The sequence below is a fragment of the Choristoneura fumiferana genome, chromosome 20 (assembly GCF_025370935.1).
Source record: "Choristoneura fumiferana chromosome 20, NRCan_CFum_1, whole genome shotgun sequence".
Classification (NCBI taxonomy): domain Eukaryota; kingdom Metazoa; phylum Arthropoda; class Insecta; order Lepidoptera; family Tortricidae; genus Choristoneura; species Choristoneura fumiferana.
This window is the reverse complement of record NC_133491.1, coordinates 5,046,101-5,067,820: the sequence shown is the minus strand read 5'-3', so window position 1 is coordinate 5,067,820 and position 21,720 is coordinate 5,046,101. Positions and strand designations below refer to the sequence as shown.

The 21,720-nt window shown below is 38.6% G+C and overlaps 1 protein-coding gene across 9 annotated transcripts in view; it reads right to left on the bottom strand.

Moving 5' to 3' along the window:
• Nucleotides 1-21,720, bottom strand: part of LOC141439211 (atrial natriuretic peptide receptor 1-like) — a 456,076-nt gene that overhangs the window by 48,249 nt on the left and 386,107 nt on the right. For all 9 annotated transcript variants that reach the window (XM_074103398.1, XM_074103401.1, XM_074103397.1 and 6 more), the window contains 4 exons: nt 17,785-17,899; nt 13,314-13,461; nt 12,523-12,721; nt 12,055-12,146 (listed from right to left, as the gene is read on the bottom strand). In XM_074103398.1, the coding sequence (XP_073959499.1) occupies nt 12,055-12,146; nt 12,523-12,721; nt 13,314-13,461; nt 17,785-17,899 (554 nt within the window). The remainder of the gene's footprint in view (nt 1-12,054; nt 12,147-12,522; nt 12,722-13,313; nt 13,462-17,784; nt 17,900-21,720) is intronic.

The following is a 21,720-nucleotide window of genomic DNA, read 5'->3' as shown; positions in this document are numbered from 1 at the left end:
TTTAGAGAACGATTATTTACTGGGGACACTTGAAGCAGGTATAGATAAAATATCAAACGCCATTTCTTATAAATATGTTGACGGAATTGGACGATGAATAGGTACACAGAAAGGCTGTGGGTACAAGTGCTATCTACCATGTTTCTGTACAAATCATTCATGCAATTTAAAAAAATATTATTATTCCGTAATTCGTACAATACAATCCAATAACTCTTTATTGCACACCAACACATAGCAAGCAGTACAGAAAACACAGGTATATAACACAGGAAAATTCTAACATTATGTATTAAGTGTTTTTGTCAAATAAATAAATAAAATAAATAAATATATACACAAAGACTTTTTTTGCGATATACTAATTAAGCTTAAAATTTTAATAATGAATTAATAGAGTTAACAAATTTTCTAAAGTTGATATAATCTTGAATAGAAGCTTAGCCTTGAGGACTAAGAGTTTCATAGCCTTCATAGCCATTCCAGAAGGTTAAGCGTTACTGTTGTCAGACTAGCCTTAAAATAGCTTAGGCCTTAGCATGACCTTTTTGACCTCCAACCAGTAGTCCTGAACAGGCCTAGCCTCAAAGACTAAAAGTTTTTATAGGCTTTTAGCCTTTCAAGCCCCTTAATTACGAATCTAGCCACCAAAAAAAAAGGCTGAAAGCCTATAGTCCTCGGGAACACTAGTTACCATCAATGCCACCAATATAGGCTGAGTAGCAATATATTATTTAAGGTGAGTCGGGGCAAGCGCGCCGCAGGGGGTAAGCGCGCCTACCATTAAAATATCGAAAAGTATCATAAGCACTAATAACGACATCTTACAACCACGCACCATAGACCTGACCTAAGACCTGTAAGATTTTGTTAGTAGTGCAATATCAATACTTTTCGGTATTTTAATGGTAGGCGCGCTTACCCCTTGCGGTGCGCTTGCCCCGACTCACCTTATATTAATATATTTTAACAAGTATATTTTTCACAAATGTATTAGAAGACATCTTTAAGACAGTACACTAGGATTCTCTAGGTATTAACATAGAGGAGGAATACTTAAACCACTTAAGATTTGCCGATGATATTGTGATCATTGCGGACAACAGACACCATTTGGAACAGATGCTGCAAGATCTACATAACAGCTCCATCTAATTCGGCCTCCAAATGAACATGGAGAAAACAAAAGTAATGGCTACGGCCGATCTTACTGCAAACCCAGTTCTAATAGGCAACACACCTTTGGAGCAAGTCAACGAATATGTGTATCTGAGACAAGTTATGACGGTAGGACGCCAAAACTTAACGAAGGAAACTGACCGTCGTATTCAGCTTGGATGGGCCGCTTTCGGCAAACAAAAACCGGTGTTCTCTGGAACCTTGGCCCAATGCCTTAAAACCAAGTTCTTTGATCAGTGCGTTCTCCCAGTACTATCATATGCTTCCGAAACATGGCCCCTTACAGTAACCATGTTAAGAAGCTCAAAGTCGCTCAGAGATCCATGGAGAGAGCCATTAGGGCTTAGTTTGAGAGACAGAGTGCGGAATGAATGCATCCGGAAACGCACCAAAGTAACAGACATCTTGTTACGCATTGCATGACTGAAATGGAACTGGGCAGGGCATGTCGCACGCCGAGTGGATAACCGCTGTGGCCCATATAGTGCTGGTGTGGAGACCACGGACCACAGGAAGAAGTGTAGGCAGACCCCAGATGAGATGGTCTGATGACATGAGCTACGCCGGACCGTACTGGCTCAGGATGACGGAGAATACGACGGACGGACGGAGTGGAGGAGATTAGGAGAGGGTTACATCCAGCAGTGGATAGATAAAGCCTGAAAAGAAGAAAGAAGAAGAAGAAGAACAAGTTAAAAGATTATGTTATGGTTAGGTTCGCCGACATGGACCTCTCCGTAATGTAAAGCCTGAATTCATCAATTAAGTAAATGAAAAAAAAAAGATAAAACACCCGTTCTGAAAATGGCGGTACCTATTCTGAAACTATATTTATTAAAAAAAAAAATTTAGTTCTTCATGCGGCTCCTCGTGTACTCATTTAACAACAGAAACACGTGAATACGTGTCAAAAATGTGAATCCTTTTTGTTGTCGGGTGAAAATAGGGAAAATTAATGATCTGAGACGGGATTTGAACCTCATCTTTGGCTTTCCACCGCTAACACAAGTCCATTAGAGATAATACCCTCAATATCATATAATAAGCTTACAATTTTCCATTCTATAGAAGAGTTTACTTACCTACATAATATTTTTATTTACATGACGTCTGTGGAACACAATTTTGGAATGTGATAATTTATCTTTCATTTAATATCCATGAAGAACTTGATTTTCGTACGCTCTTGGGAACTATACAATTTAGGATAAAGACTATATATTTATAAAGGGGTCTTCAGGGCCTCAAACTATCTCCATGCCAAATTTCATCAATCAAGTGAGTACCTAAGTATTTGAAGCGTCAAAAAATAGAAACAAATATTCCCATAATAGCATGTCTAAAAAAGGTAATTTATTGGACATCCATCCCGAATTGTAATTTTTTTTGAGATAGCAGCGACTTAGTTTAAATAGGCTAAATATAATTCAACCTTTTTTTTGTACAAAACAAGCTTTTAATCATCCCAGGCAAAATATTTCGGAATAAAATAAAAGATATCCCTTTATTTATTTTGAAGTTCTGATATGATGTAGGTATGCAAAATTGAATAGCAATAGTTATACCCCCTTATTCATAAAACTTAACAAGCCTATGTTAACTAACAAATGCTTTGTCCCTTTCTAACAAATACAAATGTCGAAGTGACAGATTGCTCTATTTGTCGATCCTTGTTTTTTGGATTGCTCCTCTACCACTCAAAGGTTGACTGGCAGAGATCCCTGCAGGGATAAGTCCGCCTTTGTACCTACTTAACACAACTTTTATTTATGTAACCTTTTTGTTTTTCCTTTTTGTACAATAAAGAGTATAAACAAACAAACAAACAAACAGATAAGGACAAACGAATTTTAGCGGCATTTTAACTAAAATAGGTTTGATTGTCGTTAATGAATAAGGGGGTTAGTGGTTAAGGCATGAAAGTGGAACGAACAGTCATTTTTGCATTTTAGCAAGAATAGAAAAAAAAACATTTATTCGTGACATTACAACTCAAAATGCTTAGAAGAAAATTACAAAATTACGTTTCACGGTCACGAATGGTCCCAAATATAATTTACCAGATTTCCAAAAGGTCCCATTTATAAAAGAGACACCACAATATTTATAATTATTAGACAAAAGTGAAGAATCGACTTAATTTAACATAGAACTATGCGCGTAATAACCTTAGAGAGTAAACAAACTATACATCAAATTTCACATTTTTTTCATCATATTAAAATTTCATTATTCTCTGAACTTTGCACAGCGTCGATCGACTCCTACGAACCTTGATGTTGTTGATTTAGTTCAACATTGTGAATTAATTGCTCCCGTTGTTGTTCTAGCAATTCAACTCTGCGTGATTATTTTTCGGTTCGTAGAACCTTGCGGTAAACTTAAGTTCAGCTTCTGTATTCGTGAATTATTTGTTTTAAATAATTATGTTTGAAATCTATTTTGTATCCCGATGAGATGGATTCTGAGTAACTTTAAGCAAAAACGGGGCATAGGTGCACATCAAATCGCTTCGCTTCCCATAATTTTATTTGTCATAATTTCACTTGCCTTTTAATTTAAAGACCGTGCTGTAGAAATGTCGCTTTAAATAAAAAAAAATAAAAAAATGAAAAAACCCGACTGCCTTAAAAACTAAAAGGAAGAAAAGAGAGGTCCAGAACTCTGTTAAGTAGCTAATTTAAAGTTCAACAGTCGGGGCCCATTACTAAGAGTTTTTGAGCGTCACGATTTAAATGGGTCCCGACTGTTGAACTTTAAATTAGCTACTTAACAGAGTTCTAGAACACTAGACTTATTTTCTTCCTTTTAGTTTTTAAGGCAGTCGGGTTTTTTGATTTTTTAAATGTAATGTTTTTTATTTTATACTTTTTTGATATTTCTGTGAAAATAGTAGATTAAAAGTATTATAACCCATATATATTTAGAATGGGCTAATTATTAGCTTTCATTTGATACCCATATTGTTACAATACTTTTTTTTTTATTCCTTCGCCATTTTTTTTTCGCAGACGCCATATTGAAATATTATATACCCTATGTCACTCCGACAATTATGACGACTCCAACGAAACCTAATATGTTACAATCCGTCCAGCCGTTTAGGCTGCAGCGAGGACCAAAGAAATGGACATACATACCCACATACATACATACGCTCGACAAACATAACCCTCCTTCGGGCAGTCGGGTAAAAAGACAGTAGGTTAGCTTAGTTAGATAGCACGGCTGCACCATTTCAAAACCTAGTAAGTCTCAAAAACTCAATTTTGCGATTTTTGCTTAAAACGTGGTTTCTAGCAAGTGCCTACAAGATACAAAAACATTTAGAGGCCTATCTCGCTCAACTTCAGAGATACGAGTACTCCAAAACCTAGTAAGTACAGAAAAAAACCGGCTTGACCATTTCAAAACCTAGTATGGCACAAAACCATTTCAAAAACCTAGTATGGGACATGCACTTACTAGGTTTTGAAAAAGTCAGAGAGACTTACTAGGTTTTGATATGGTCAAACGAGTTTAATTGTAACTTTTTGGAAAGTAGTATGTGTTTGTTAGTTGAAGTTACTAGTTTTTGTAAGTCAAATGTTATAGGTACGTTGTTCTTTATTCATTTAGACGCGTTGTTGGCAGCACTGTGCTGCCGCGCTAACTTCATGCTATTGCGCTGGAGCTGTTCGAACTCATTTAAACGCGCAGTTGCCAGCCAAGATTGAGTTTGTATGCACGTGTAACGTTAAAGTTTTGCTAAAACGTAGCGTAATTTGGCTAATAAATGAATGAAATAAGGCAATCGCACCAAGCGTGTAGTGAACAACGCTTTGAATTTAGACAACAACCATTTTGTGTAAGTAAATGTAATATAATACTAGCTTTCGCCCGCGTGGAATCCGGTTACCGCGCGCTGTTCCCTTTGGGAACTGTGCATTTTTCCGGGATAAAAAGAAGCCTATGTCACTCTCTGGCCCATAAACTATCTCTATGCCTGAAATCAAGTCGATCCGTCGCTCCGTTTCGACGTGAAAGACGGACAAACATACCAACAAACACACAAACATACAAACACACATGTTTTGCAAAATGTTTGGATATTTAATTATTACGCTTCATACAGTAAGATTATTTCTACTTTAATACTCGGGACGTCTCAGTTCTAACCGTAAATGTTCGTGTTTTTTCATAGGACACTTATTTAAAAACCCAGAATTTAATCACATAAAATACCCAAACCTATTTCATGTAATTAATAACAAAACCTCTGCCTAAGTACCTATTGCACTTCAGATCTCTCTCGATGTAGGTATGCCGAGAATTGCCGAGTGCCAAATCGGAAGTAATCATACTGTATTATTATTGAGCGTGGGAGTGTGTGTCTCATGGTTTTATTGAGCTTGAGCATTTGTGTTATGTTTTATGTCTGTGCCATTTAACATTTAATGTTATTTCGGTGTTAGTTTTTGCTATTTTATGTTACTTTTTCATCCCATTAATAACGACTAACGTTCAAAATATTACCTCGTCGCTTATTTGCTCATCTTTGCTTCTACTAATAGAACCATCTTGCTATTATGATATATATACTTCCGCAAGAAAATTAGAGTGAGCCCCCTATTCCTTCTCCAGAAATGTTTCCAGAAGAAAATGAAAGTCAACCTGTTGTTTCCGCTCCTGAATCCGCTCCTAAACTAGTACCACTGATACCCCAGTCCCGAAAAAATATTTGGATCAATCTCCCATTCAGTAATCAATAATAGTAATGGTAATTATGGTAATTAATAGGTAGTTGGATAATATAAAGTAAAAAAATTAAGACTTGGTGCCGTATTTTTTTATTTTTTATAATAAATTAATGTAATGAACAACTACTTAGCTGACTGTTTGTTTTATTTAAATTGAAAAAAGGTCCACGTGTTACAACTTATGATTTTTAGTCTTTTTAGTCTCTAGATCATGACAAAGTGACAACACATACTGGGTTTTGAAATTGATCGGTTCACTATAAGTTTTTATTTGAGTTTAATTTCAAAACCTAGTATGGCACATAAAACATGCAATATAGGAAATTAAGTGCATATATATATACCTGGATATTCGGCTTAATCTAATAAACCGAGAAAGTATCACTTTTGGAACGAATATTGCAAAATTTCGTACGGCTGAGACAAAACATGTTTTTTCTCTCTCCTGTAAAATTAGCTTAATGTCCCTTACTATGTTTTGAAATGGTGCAGCCGAGCAATGTTGAAGAAAATACTGTCAGAAATATATTACTTAAGGTATGACCAATGACAATTATGGAATATGGGTGAATGCAATTTATTAAATGATTTTCTAAAGCGTGCATTATAAAGAGCTTTTACATAAAAATAAAAACACGTAAAATTAATTAAAACGGGCTTCCTCTTCCAAAGGCAGCGCAGCGCGGGGCATTGTACCCAAGACGCTGGCGGCGTTGCCTCGTTGCACTGCGAGGCTCAGTCTTTGGGCGAAGAAAAAGCCTGCTACATTATGACATATGAAATTCGGGCAAAAATAGTGAATTGGCATACATAATCTGTGGCATTGACGTACACCTTGTATCTTGACCATGACTATGATCTCCATTTTATTGGAAGCACACTATAATTATGAAAAGTCGTGGTAGTTCAGTGGTTTAACCTATGGCCTCTCAAGCCGGGGGTCGTGGGTTCGAGCCCCGGCTTGCACCTCTTAGTTTTTCAGAAGTTATGTACGTAATTATATTTTAAATTTACTATTTTAGCTTTACGGTGCAGGAATGAATCGTGAGGAATTCTGCAAACATCAGCTAAGAAATTTAATTGTGTGTGTGAAGTTCTCAAGATCCACACCGAGTGCGCGTGGGAACTACCTCCCAAACTCTCTCATTCTGCAGGCCTGTGCCCTGCTGTGGGACGTATATAATAGGCCGAGATGGCATTCTATGTGACCGGTATTGTAGGATAGTTTTGACAAGGTATTCTTCACTTTGGAAGAACAGGTAACCGTTGGAGGAGAAAAGTCATCGAGTGGCGACAACGAAATGGAAGACGAAGCGTTGGCAGGCCTCCCACCAGGTGAACTGATGACATCGTGAGAGTTGCGGGAAACCGGTGGATGCAAGTGGTTTGTCGTTCATTGTGGCGTTCTAAGGGGGAGGCCTTTGTTCAGCAGTGGACGTCTTCCGGCTGATGATGATGATGATGATGATTCTACACTTATAACTCCGGCCCGGAGAAACTACAAAGTTCCCCAAAGTCCCCACGCTCCCAAGACAATTCATCTCAATTTGTCGATAGTTTGTGAACAACGTTTTTAGTGTTTGCTGCCTTATCAATGAGGGCTATCGTTTTTTGTCTCACTAGATGGCGCACTGTTGCGTGAGGTTTTTAAGTATGGCTTTTAAAGTCTGTCATTACGGGCGTGAAAACAAAATTAATTTTAGATTTTGCTTAGAAGCAGAACTTTGCTATCACTGGATACGGGATAATGACTAGATACAGACGTTTAAGACGAAGAATTGCGAACATGAAGTGGCAGTGGGCGGGGCACATTGCTCGCAGGACTGATAGCCGTTGGGGTCAGAAAGTTCTCGAATGGCGTCCGCGGACCGGGAGACGAGCTGTCGTAGGCCTCCAACAAGATGGAGCGACGACCTGGTTAAGATCGCGGGATCGCGTTGGATGCGAAAAGCACAAGACCGGTCTGAGTGGAGAGCCTTGGGGGAGGCCTATGTCCAGCATTGGACGTCTTTCGGCTGACATGATGATGATGATGACAGACGTTTAAAGCATACCATAATATTATGACATATCCAAAAATTTGTACGGAATCCTCGATGGGCGAATTCGACTCGCACTAAGCGTTTTTTATTTAATTCCACCAAAAACGTAGCATCATAGGAAATCTAACAAAATCTAACAAAGTCATCTAAAATATGGGATGGTAATCAAAAAAACGGCGTCACTCCGACCGCTTTGCTTATCTTAACGAACCAGAGAATCACAGAACGCGTTACGTCCCCCTAGGCCTTAATTTTAGGCATTTACCCTAAATACAGTTTAGGGCAAAGAGCTTAAATATGAAAAATTGGCACGACAACGCTGCTTATTATCACTAAAGATGAGCAGCGAAGGGTGCCTAAATTCAGACTAAATATAACCTCAGCAATTCTTTGATCCACCAACACAAAGTCATAAGTCGAATTCTCAAGTGTATCTTGATTTGGTACTTGTCTAAAAACGCGTGGAGTTTGGTTTCAGTCAGTCTAACAAAGTAATTGTCATATTTAGCGAAGTAGAGCAGCTGTTTGTAACGACCTGATTTTAGTCCCGAGAGTCGTTTAAAGCTGGAATACTGGGAGTCTTAATGCTTTAATTAGTGACAATTTCTAACACTTTCAAACGTTTTAATTTCATCATGATCTCATTTCGGTGTATATACGTCCCACTGCAGAGCACAGGTGGTCCCAAAGGAAGAACAGCGCCGTTTGCAAGACCGGCAATTTTTGCTGATTTGGGGCCATTTCGTGACATACAACTTTCTTAATTTTTAACCGACTTCAAAAAAAAGGAGGAGGTTATCAATTCGGTTGTATTTTTTTAATATGTTTTTGTTATGCTACGCTACTTTGTCACGAATAAATCATTTCTATACTTCGTATTCTATACCTATTCACAGGACTTCTCTTAGAATAAAAAGGCACAGCACAGATTATAGTTTTAATGCTGGCTCAGTACGGATTGGGACCTTTACGTGAACAATTCAATTTCTTCGCATGTTTTTCTTCACTGTAATGCTCATAGTAAATTTTAAATACAATTCTTTGTCTGTTATTCAATTAGGTACATTATTATTATGTCAACCGTTTATGTTATCAGAAATTGTTTATATTATTATTGAAAATATAATGCAGATCGAAATTATGCACTTTGTTTTTATACAAAGTGAAAATTAGCAAAATTTATATTAAGCAAATCATTACACGCACCTTGAGTATAAAAAAAATTGCACTAATGATAGATTTTCTAAAGTTGCCATGGGAATTGGAATTACCTAGCTCTATATTATATATTATTTACACTGAAAAGCGTGAAAAAATAAATTTTATAACAAAAAATTAAACCGACTACAAAAAACCATGACAATAATTTTCTACCAATATAAAGCCCAATACAAGGGCGTAGGTGAGGTAGATGACTATAGGTCCACTCCTGCTGGCTCATGCTGAGGCACCGACCGATTTCAGACTAGTAGAAAATTATTTTCATGGTTTTTTGTAGTCGGTTCAATTTTTTGGTACGAATAATTACATTCACACTGTCCCACTGCTCGAACAAAATCTCTTATCTAATGGATTTCTTTCACTGAACCCAGTAAATGACGGAGGACAGCCCTACAAGAAACGTATCGAGTGTCGTCCCACCATATAGCATCAAGATTAATGACCCAAAAAAGGGAAGCCACATAGTGAAAGGCGAGATAATATACTGACCACATACTAGCTCTAGAAGGCTCAGATGTGATTGTCCTTCCTATATGAATAAGTTTTTAGGGTTTCATTACCAAAACAAAAGAAATTAGATAAAGAAACAAACCAAATAGTCTTTTAGAGAGGAGGGATGTGCGTAGTGAAAGCGTTGAATGTAATTAAGTTGGTGTTGATGATTATGACCAAAACGGCGTAAACGAAACAATGTTATTCCGTTTGTTTGTCCAATGATTATTAAACAAATCAAAGAGATATTGAGATATGTAATTATGTAATTAGCGCATCAAAAATTAGAGTACCGGATTGGAGTCTCCAGCGTAATGAGACGTCGAAGAAAATTATAACCATCTAATACCTTTAAACGAGCAATTCTTGTATATATATATATATATATATATATATATATATATATATATTATATATATATATATATATATATATATATATATACCTACATAAATATATTTTGGGGATCTCGGAAACGGCCCCAACGATTTCGATAAAATTTGGTATGTAGGGGTTTTCAGGGATGAAAAATCGATCTAGCTTGGTCTTATCTCTGGGAAAACGGTTATTAACGAGTTTTATCCCGAGTAAAGCTAGGTCGCCCAGGTACTTTTCATAATGAGAGCAAAAAAAGTGTGTGCTGCTGCCGCAGTCGAAGCATGTTTTTCGGTTGTTATGAGACCATAGATCTCTATTTTTAAAATTACTGTGCTTGACGCTCTAACTCTACGTGTCATACGTCTCAAATTCCTTTAAAAATTATTACAGGATAAATGACTAGTTGAGTCAAATTACCACACAATACACACAAACATCACGCCTGTATTCCCAATAAGAGGTAGGCAGAGTACACGAAACGTTACCGCTTCGGAGCCACTTTTAGCAATTTTAGGTTTTAAGTCTATAAGACGAGCGTGAATGGGAACGTTGGGAGAGGAAGGCCTAGACGAACGTACCACGATCAAATCGGGGATGTTCTGAAGAAAGGTCGGGTCAGGAGTACTCTAAACCGACGTGCATGCATGAAAAGATTGATGAATGTAGAGGAAGCGAGAGTTGTATGCCAGAATCGTAGCAAGTGGAAGGATGTAGTCTCTGCCTACCCCGTTGGGAAAGAGGCGTGATTTTATGTATGTATGTATGTAGGTTTTAAGTTTGACAAAAAAGGTACAATAGTGACCGGTTGCTAGCCTGTCGCCTACGGTATACCTTAACCTATATCCTCGGTCGCCTCTCGAGTCGTAAAATTATCAACTTTTAGGTACTAATTTAGCAGTTATGTCACTACCCACTAAATTTTTACAACTTTAACATACCAAAAACACAAATTACTTACCAAAGTTTAGCGAAATACCGTTTAGCCCAGCAAAATTCGTAATTTCTTAATTACCTAGCACTTTTGGCCATTTATATTTACGGAGCGTAGCAGAACGTGGCTTTGTAAAACGTGGTGGAGTTTCGTGTCGCGCCGGGTCAAAGGTTTGCAAGTGTGGTTTGTATGTACCTACGAGTAGTGAGTTTTACAACCCGAATGAACATTTATTTTTTCTTTTCGGCGAGTTTCGGTCTTATTATTAAAGTTTCAGTTAAATTTCGGATTTGGCAAAAAATCTGCCGAAACTAGCACTGAAACAGGAACTTGATTCTTGGGAAAATGTACAGAATACGGGATGCATTGCGTCGTGAAGTGGCTCCGCCACCCGAGCATCTATTATTTTTTGTGGTTATTTTGATAATCCATGGCCTTGGCAATGGGATAATTACCTACAGCCAAATAACTTCGGGTTTGGTTTCATTGCAAATACCTTTTAGTTTCAATTGGATACTAAGTGAGTTTCCTTTGTTGTAGGTAGTAGTACCACCACAAAAGCGCGCTCTATAGGTAGGGCATAGCTATTTAACTGAAATTTATTCTAAAACAAGTTTTTTCCCGCGGCTTCGCTCGCGTGGAATTCAGTTATCGCGCGCTGCTCCCTCGGGAACTGTGCATTTTTCCGGGATAAAAAGTAGCCTATGTCACGTCGATCCATCGCTCCGAAAGACGGACAAACATACATAGAAACACACACTTTAATATTTATAATATTAAGTGTGGATAACAACAGTTCAAAGTAAAATTCCATTAAATTGCAACTTCTACTGAACAACAGAACAAGACTGAAGTATGTAACTGAACTACATGATGTTCCACTTGGCTTATTACTAGCGAGGCTGATTTCGTGCAATATCCAACCCAGTTTAGATCTGTAAGAAAATCTCGTGCAAGTTGCATTACATTGCAGCGCTGGATTGACCACTAAAACTCGTTGGCTTTACGGTCTCGCAATGTAATGCAACTTGCACGATTTTTCTTGCAGCTTTAAGCCGGCCTTTAGACTGACCTGAAATTTGCTGGTATCTGGATTCATGTCCAGTAGGGAGTATGAAGCCACTCGGTCGCCATTTGTGTCTATAATCACTTCGCCTGTGATACCTGCAATGTTAGGTTTGGTTAGTTTTTGTATATTGATGATGACATTAAAAGGCTTGGGGTTTTACTGATTTCAATAACATACCATTACCAAATTATCAAATCCAATGGTTTGTGCGAACGAAGCGCTAGGTAACAGCTATTCACTCAAAAACTTTATTAAAAAGTCTTTCTAAACTGTGTCAACCAAAAACCAGCGTTACTGCACATAATGTGCGGCAACACATGCTGAGTGGAGACCCTTTTTGGTATCCTGCCGTGTCACCTAGTAACATAGTTTTAGTGCTAGTTCTAGTCTTAGTTTTAGGTGGTACTTTTTGGAGCCAAAATAAACTTTTCTTTCTTTCTTTCTTTCTTTCTGTCTTATTTAAAGTATTACCTTGAAAACTCCTGTTCCACATGTTATTTATAACAGCTTTCCCATCAAGTCTCCCCCTGGGGTCATCCGATTGCTTCAGAGTGTCATTAAGCGCGAGTGCATACAGTAGCACTGCATCGTAAAACGCTGCAACGAATGTCGACACCACCTCATCTTTACCGAAAGTGTAGTTGTATTTTGTTGCTGCTAATTCTTTGACCTGCGAAACAATGTAAGTACTTGAACGCTAAACTTCGGTCGAATAAATATTAAATGATGTTGACTCGGATAACTCACGTCTTAAATCGAGTTTAGCTCGACATGTTTCGGGCTAATCCGTAGCTCTTCTTCTTAGGAGCAACGCGACTCGGCGGCTGCTGCAACACGTGCACACGTGCAGAGCGGAGGCGAGACGTTAGTTATCCGGGTCAATATCATTTAATATGAGTGAGGCGAATCTGGGGGCACGGCAGTGCCCCTCCGCCAAGTCGAGCAAAAAAGCGGCACGGCCGTACCATCCTTTTCTCGAAGTAGTTCAGGTCATTTTCGACCCCCCTACAACTTTGTAAAAGTTAAATATTGAATGCTTTAATATTTTATTTTTGTTTCCATAAAATATTATGTTTTATCGATTATTTGAAATACGGTAGGTATTTGACTATTTTGTATATGTTCTAAAAATTAAAACTTCACAATGCCTGTTATCGAATAGAGAAACAATTTTAAGCTACCTTTACGTAATACGTAAAAAAAAACATTACAAGCCTACCAGGTTACTCCAATCTCCCTTCTATTCCTTGTTTCATACCAACCTGGTCAGAGAAGTCGAGGTACTCTTTCTTTTCCGGCGCGGGACTGGTTACGGTGAGTACTGCACTGTATGCTCGTCGAGCGCGCTCGTTCCGCTCGTCTGTATCACCTTCCACCTTCCAAGGCTCCTTGGACGATGCTGATGCTAGGCTGTGGGGAAAAGGAAGGGTTTAGGATACAAAAAAATTTACTACAAGCGAGTTGATACACAAAAGGTAAGGATCAATATTCAATTGCCGTTGTTAAAAAAGTAAAAAAAGAAGTTTTCCTGTAGGTCAGGGTTTCTTGAACTTTTTGCAGTCACGGATCACTTTCACAATTTAAACAATTCCATGGACCCCTGTCAAATTTTTTATGGAAATTTCCTAATAAATATGTTTACAGACTGATCAACTGCGGACCCCTGATACACATGCTACGGACCCCTATTATCTATTGTTATAGGGGCTAACAATACATAGGTACTGTGGTGATAGATTTTTCGACAGTGCTTGTTAAATCCTAAATAGGATAAAGATATAATATTGGCTTCAACTTTACCTGTTTGATTTATATATTAGAGTTAAGTGAAGAAACGAAATTGTGAAAAATGTATCTACTAAATGATATCGTTTCAATATCTGTTCAAAGTCTAGCGGTTAGAAACTATTTAATATCTATAGATATAGGTATCTAAGAGTTTAAAATACCAAAACTAAATATACAAAAATTAAAGGAGCATTTTAACTTCTTGTATCTTCAAAACACAAAACTGATTGGGCGTCTTTTTCCATTTTCTTCAGAACTGTGTTTTAAATTTTGTTGCTCGTTGAGTTACGACAGCAAATCGCATTTATTTAAACTTCGATTGGTTTATGTCGAAAAACATAAATCGCATATAAGGTATTCTAACGGAAAATAGGAACGCCGTTGAATATAAATTTCTTCTTGACCTTTATCGACGTACGCTTGAATTTCTCAGAACTACTCCAGGAGTTTTCAACAAGCTGTATAAAGATCTCGAATTTTATGATTTAAAATTACTACCAGCTGACTTACGAGTATAAAATCCTTAATGTTTGCATGCGCTGCGATAACAAAGTTAGTTCTTAAGTTAAATTCTCGTAAAGTTATAGCTAAGAACGCAGGAAAACGAAGCAGCCCTTTAAAATGTTGGACGCCTTAGGTCTTAGCTCAACTGAGGGTATTTATACTAGTAAGTAATTGCAAGTTTTTGACATACAAGAATGCTTTTTGTCAATAAAATTTCCCTTGTTCTGCAGGCCGCTGTATACAGCAGCTCAGTATACTGGGGGCCTACCATGATCTTTTCATAAACGATCCAAACGCAGAGCAGTTCAATTTAGGCACCTAAACTGAATCGTCGAAATTGGTACCACGACGTTTATTTCTCAGAGCTGAGTCTCAATGGTTTACAAGTGAATGAAAGACCGATATTGTCTCTGGGGCTCAGGCCTGAAATATCCGTTTTCTTAAAATGTATTATTCGCAAAATGTCTGCTTTTCAGAATGTCAACACGTCTTTTGCATAATGTCAGCTTCTCAAAATATCAGCTATTTAAAATTGCCTGTCTCCAAGACTGACAGTTTTTGTATAATGTTCGCTTTTCAGAAAGTGCTTATTCTCAAAATGTCTGCAACCTCAAAATATCCGCCTGCTTATAACGTTGGCATTCCAGAAAAGTCTCATTCCCAAAATGTCTCTAATCATGGTCTTCAAATTTCATCTTAATCGGTACAGCGGTTTAGCCGTGAAAGAGTAACAGACAGACAGACTGAGTTACTTTCGCATTTATTAGCATTGATTTCAGTAAAAAAATAAACTACGAAAATCCCTTGGAAAATTGTTTTGTAAATAAAGCAGACATTATGGGAAAACAAACATAACAAGACTATAGCCTATTTAAAAAAGTGATCATAACGGGAAAGCAGAAATTATGGTAATGCTAATATTCATCATCCCAGCCTATATACGTCCCACTGCTGGGCACAGGCCTCCTCTCAGAACAAGAGGGCTTGGGCCATAGTTCCCACGCGGGCCCAGTGCGGATTAGGAACTTCACACGCACCATTAAATTGCTTTGCAGGTTTGTGCAGGTTTCCTCACGTTGTTTGCCTTCACCGCAAAGCTCGTGGTAAATATCAAATGTAATTCCGCACATGAATTTCGAAAAACTCAGAGGTGCGAGCCGGGGTTTGAACCCACGACCCTCTGCTTGAGAGGCGATAGGTCAAACCACTAGGCCACCACGGCTTTTCTAGGCCACCACGGCTTTTCTAGGCCACCACGGCTTTTAATGCTAATGCTAAAATGCTAATATTATAGGAATGTAAATATTATGAATAGACGACTTCCTGAGATTGTACACATTTTAAATATCAGACAATTTGAGAAAGCTGACTAAATAGAAGTGCTAAACATTGTGAAAACGCAGACGTTTTGAGAATTGTACAATTTACGAAAACAGACATTTCAGGCCTGAGCCGTCTCTGGTCCGAAACTGAAACGCTAAGTCGCGAAAGGGATGCCGCTTTATGCAAACCAAATATTGTATACTAAAACCTCTTTATTTTGGAAAACCATAACTCTATGTCATTCCGTGTTCTTAGCAACCGTTGTGTTGATTACAAATAAAATGTTTAATGAGAAGTTAGGAAGCACAATGTCGTGAGTGACCTATGAAAAGTTATAAAACTTGAATAAAAGTTGAAAAGTTCTTGAAATTTAAAAATATTCCAAGGAAAACACTTGAAATTCCAAAAGAATTGACAGAATGAGTAACTTATACTGAATCGCTAAATTTGACACTGATGCGAATCAATTCCCACTCAAGTTAAGCGTCATGGTACGAAAACCGCTTGAAGTGAGTGAATGAAAATGTCTGTATCGCTGTCGCTGAACCGTGCTTGAACTGAATAGCAAAAGTAACGTCGTGGTACGAAATAGCGATGCAGTTCAGTTTAGAGCCTAAACTGAATCGTATTAAGAGAGCGTGGTAGGCCCCCTGAACTATAAAATGATTTAAAATAGTGCGTAAATTTAATAAGGGAGCGAAATATACTCGAAGTTAAAAGAAGAGAAATAAATAAAACTACTTGTCATTGTTCATTTAGGACCCTAAGCCGTGCTTGTATTATTGTCACATTGTAATGCCACAGATTATGATATGTACGACCTGATTTTTTTCAGGCAATGGAACTTGGCTGTCTCACTGTGACGTCTTCCAGAGTATTTCGTAAAAAAAATATTAAAAATTAAATACTCATCCAAATTCAAAATTGATGAAAATGGTATCTTAAAATATCCTATTCTTCCCTTAAATAAAATAAAAACTATAGTTTTTTTTTTGGTGCATCCCAATTATTAGATCGAGTTATTGAGTTTAACCTGGGAACCTTCGATATACATAATCTGTGAAAATTTCAAATATCTAGATATTACGCTATTACGGCTCAGACCTGTGATAGACGGACAGACAGACAGACAGCGGATGTAGCGAGTCTAGAGTCCCGTTGGCACCCTTTGGGTACGGAACCCTAAAAATTATCGCTCGTTGAACAGGCAATGCAGGTGACCTTAATTATGGGTCTCACATGCTCCCCGAGGAAATCAATGAAATATCAGCAAGCCGAGAGACAGCTGGGAAATTATTTACTGAATTTGATAGTAGTTTCAACCATTTTGCATTTTATTTTGGAACAGGTAACATTCCGTGTCCTAATAGGGATGGAGCTTATATTTGGCCAAGTTTACTTCGCAAGAATGCTGTTAGTTAAAAAACCATGGTGAGCAAGTAGTTTGAGCCATAGCTTCTCAAGCTAGAGTTTTTCGAAATTTAAGTCCGAAATTACCTACATTTGAAATTAATCACGAGCTTTATGGTGAAGGAAAACTTCGTGAGGAAATCCACACAAACTTGCGAAGCAATTCAATGGCGAGTGTGAAGTTCCCAATCCGTATTGAGCCCGCGTGGGAACTACGGCTCAAGACATATCATTCTGGGTGGCCTGAGCCCAGAAGTGGGACGTCTATTAGGCCGAGATGGTGATGAAACGTTTTGCTAATAAAAACAAATGATAGTTAAAAAATAAATAGAACTGTTAAATTATTATTTACGGCCTCCGCGGACCGGGAGACGAGCGGTCGGTAGGCCTACACACAACAAGATGGAGCGACGACCTGGTTAAGATCACGGGATCGCTGGCTGTGGATGCGGAAAGCACAAGACCGGTCTGAGTGGAGAGCCTTGGGGGAGGCCTATGTCAAGCAGTGGACGTCTTTCAGCTGGCATGATGATGATGATGATTATGTACGCGTTTGCAATCCAATTTTGAACGTAGGAGACGTGAGATGCATCTGCTTGACAGGCAAGTTCAAACCTCTAGGCCACCACGGCTTTAGCGCAGAACGTTTGCTAAACTAGATCTAAGATCATTTATAAATTATCTGTACCTAGTTGTAAACTAACTTACTTTGAAAACAGTTCTATGTTGAAGAACACGTATTCACCCGAAGACACCATGTTGAGCTCGTCTGCCGCTAGCATTATCTCCCTCACCGTGTCGGGGTTAGCACAGACGACCACGACTGCAAAAGGAGAAACAATCATCGTTAACACAAATAAAAACCGGGCAAGTGCGAGTCGGACTCGCGCACCGAGGGTTCCGTACAGATTTATAGGTATGTAATCGGGAATCGTGTCTTGAAGTTAATAATATTTCTCGCTTTTTTCCGAGTGATTTAATACATCCAGTGTATGCAGAGCCCTACTCTTAAGCAAAATGTTCGCAGTGTGGGGTCAGATTATATTGGTCATTGATATTTACAGACAGACATAAAGAATCAAGATTTTCGGACTTTTTTAGGTGGTTGTGTTATAATAGCTACCTTCATGCCAAATTTCAAGATTCTGAGTTCACGGGAAGTAAGTACCCTGTAGGTTTTTATTCCCTTGCGAGTTTCGAAAATATGCGGAAATTTGTGGCATTTGATTTTTTTCAGGGCTTGAAGGGACCGCAGGTTTGAGTATTCGGTATCAATTTCAGCTTGATACGTCCACGCGTTCCTGAGAAAAAGGGTCTTAACAGACGGACGGACGGACAACAAAGTTCCGTTTTTTCCTTTCGAGGTACGGAACGCTAAAAAAAACATCATTGTTTAAAAACAAAAAAAAAACTGTAACGGGTTAGTATGCAATATAAAGGTCTCCTACCCATTACACTGTATCATGACATGACCGTAATAGGAACGAGTCAGGAACGGAATGTCAAGCGCATACATGGCATACATGGTTGGTAGAAAACGCGCTACTGGGCATGGTTTTCAATACATAGAATATATTTTTTGTCATGGTAACAACGTGATGAGTAGAGATTTTAAGTACCGAAAGTCTAGTAATATCATTCATGAAGAAAACACAAACGGTTACATTGCTATTCCTCTTGTTTATTAATATTATTATCATCTACCTTAAGACACTGACTGGCTGTTTGGAACTAAACGCGCGGCATTTCAATCATCCATATTACTTTGACACAACCCCTGCCACGGACATCAACAAACTACCTATAGGAAAGGTTCACAAATCCGCGCTGTGAACAAATTTTAAGCGCTTTTTTGACGTAAGAAACATGCAGTCTATACAGATGTTGATGCTCTTGTTACTAATTCTGTAAACACATTCCATATTGCATAAACACATATGAGTAAAAGGTATTTCACAGAAATAAGAATCATGGTTACACATTTGACGCTTGGTAAATGGTTTTTAATTGTCTCATGGAACAATTTCCACTGTGTACCTTGAGATATTCTCGTGACATCAAAGTTCCGATGTGAAAGACGTCAAGTCTTTCAAATACGCGCTGATGGCCGCTGCTGCTGTGTGGTCAAAAAGACCACGTTAGTGGCTTTTAACTTAGCTTTCGTCAGAAAGAAAGTGTGTAAGAAGTAAACAGAAAAAATATTCTTTATGAAAAACAGTTTACCTATGGTCGTATTGGCCGTGTGGCTATGAACATTATTTATGTAATTGGTCCTCGACCTCAATGTTATAATTATTATTACTCCCTTTATTTATTTATATTTTTAGTTTAGGATTTTACAATAATTATATAAAGTTAATTACAAAAAGTACAAATAAAATAAAAAATATTGTAAAAACCTAACCTAGTTTACCGCCGGTGGCGGGGCAGGGCCCAAGCTGCCGGTGGTCAGGGCCGCAGAATGAGGAACCTCTGTACCGCTTTCGGTATCTGGCCATCTAGCGAGAGCCTTTTGAGATGTTGGTCAAGACTCTTCGCTATTAGACCGTTTGCCGAAACAACTATCGCGACAATGATCGTCGAGTCAACATCCCACATACTTAGCGGTCACCTCGTGAGCCAAGACATGGTACTTGCTGAGTTTGTCCTTCTCAGCCTTCACGAGGTTCTCGTCATGTGGGATGGTGATGTCGACGAGCACTGCCTGGCGTTTTGATCGATCTTTCAGCACGACATCAGGCTTATTAGCTACAATAGTCCTGTCCGTGATGACAGATCGATCCCAATAGAGCGTGGCACGACCATTTTCGAGAACTGGCGCAGGGGCGTACCTATAGTACGGTACCTCGAAGTCTACAAGGCCGTATCGAAAAGCAAGTTGCTGGTGGATAATCCTGGCTACTAATTTATGTCTGTGCAAATACTCGCCGTTAGCAAGATGAGAACAACCGAAGATAATTGTGGAAATTTTTGGCATTTAGAAAGCCGCGACCTCCATATTTCCGTGTGTACAGTCTCATAACAGAGACGAGCGTGGGTGTAGCATGCGGTGCGTAGTAAGCAGTAGCGGACCCTCCGGTCCAGGGCGTCCAGCTCAGTCTGAGTCCACCTTAGTATTATACACCTTACACCTTATTAGCGTTAAAGGCGCGCACCTTATTACTACCAGACAAAAGACTGTTAAGTACCTTTGTAAGGCGGCATAAGAAACGCTCCTTTACCGCCTGCTTTATGGCCCCGTCGACGATTCCCAAAGTCTGTTACATACCAAGGTTATATTATTATTATTTATAATGCACAGGCAGCTTATAAGCTATAGCTGAGGCGTGCATATCATTATTCACTTGTGTAACTGTCCTCGAAGTACTTATCAAGTCTGTTTTTAAAAGAATTCACTGAAGGTGCACTGATCACTTCTTGGGCAAATTGTTCCACTGCTTCACAATGCGGTTGCCCAGGAAATGGCGCCTGGGGTTGCTTGTACTTAGGGTGCGTATCAGTTTCAGAGAGTGACCTCGTAGTCTCTCATTAATGCTCAATGTAAATATGCCACTTAAATGTGGACCAAACCGCTGCTTAAACGTAACGCAGTGACGCATCGTATGCGCACCGTTTTTTTATATGCTTTCCACACCGGTGCTTAAAATACGCAATCGGTGCGGAATCGCAGTGACTTGCCGTAAACGTCACGACTTTTGTTCGATAAAGACCTGACGTTTACGGCACGTCACTGCGATTCCGTATTTTAAGCAGCGGTGTGGAGAGCATGCGATAAAAACGGTGCGCATGCGGTGCGTCACTGCGATTCCGTGCCGTCACCGTTTTTTAAGCAGCGGTTTGGTCGCACCTTAATTCAGGTACATTATAGTGTCCGGTCAATATCAAGATCGCCAAGCTGCCTCCGCCTCTCCAAAGTGTTAAGTCCCAGCTCTATCAGCCTGTCTTCGTACTCCCTGTTACGCAGACATGGCACCATTTTTGTAGCTTTCCTTTGCAATATGCCACAACTCGCACGATATTTCTCGCATCGATTCATCTTTACGCTTTTGATCCTCCAGGCACACAAATTCCGAGTAAGTATAAAGTCATAGTAGGTACTTAACAAAAGTACAATTAAGCCGTCAGAACAAACAGTTTTACATTACAAAATAAAGACAACCTACAGTACCCACTCCGTAAAGCCTGGAGCCCTAACATAACACGGTTGTTCGGATACATTCATCAAAGGGTGATGTCTTTGCTCGTTGCTCATTCCACTTCCATAACACGTTGCCTACTCATTCATCAGGCGTGTTGACAAACCAATCAGCGGTTCCGTGCATGACAAAGTCACCAAAAATGCGTATTATGATTTGAGAACAAAAATCCAAAAAAACTTCATACGATTAATAATCGCGGGTAAATATTAATTTAGTTTTATGTATGCAGCCGAAAAAATAAAAATAAAAACTTGACAGACTTGCTGCACTCAGATTCCCCTAACATCTTTAATGATCAATATCAGAAGCATATTTCTTACCAATACAATAGTAATGGTTAATAAAATTAGTAGTAGTAGTGCAAGTAGGGTATACTCGTACAAAATAATAATAGGCGATAAAACATCATGTTTAGGTTGTAGTTGTGGGTAAAATTTAAATATCA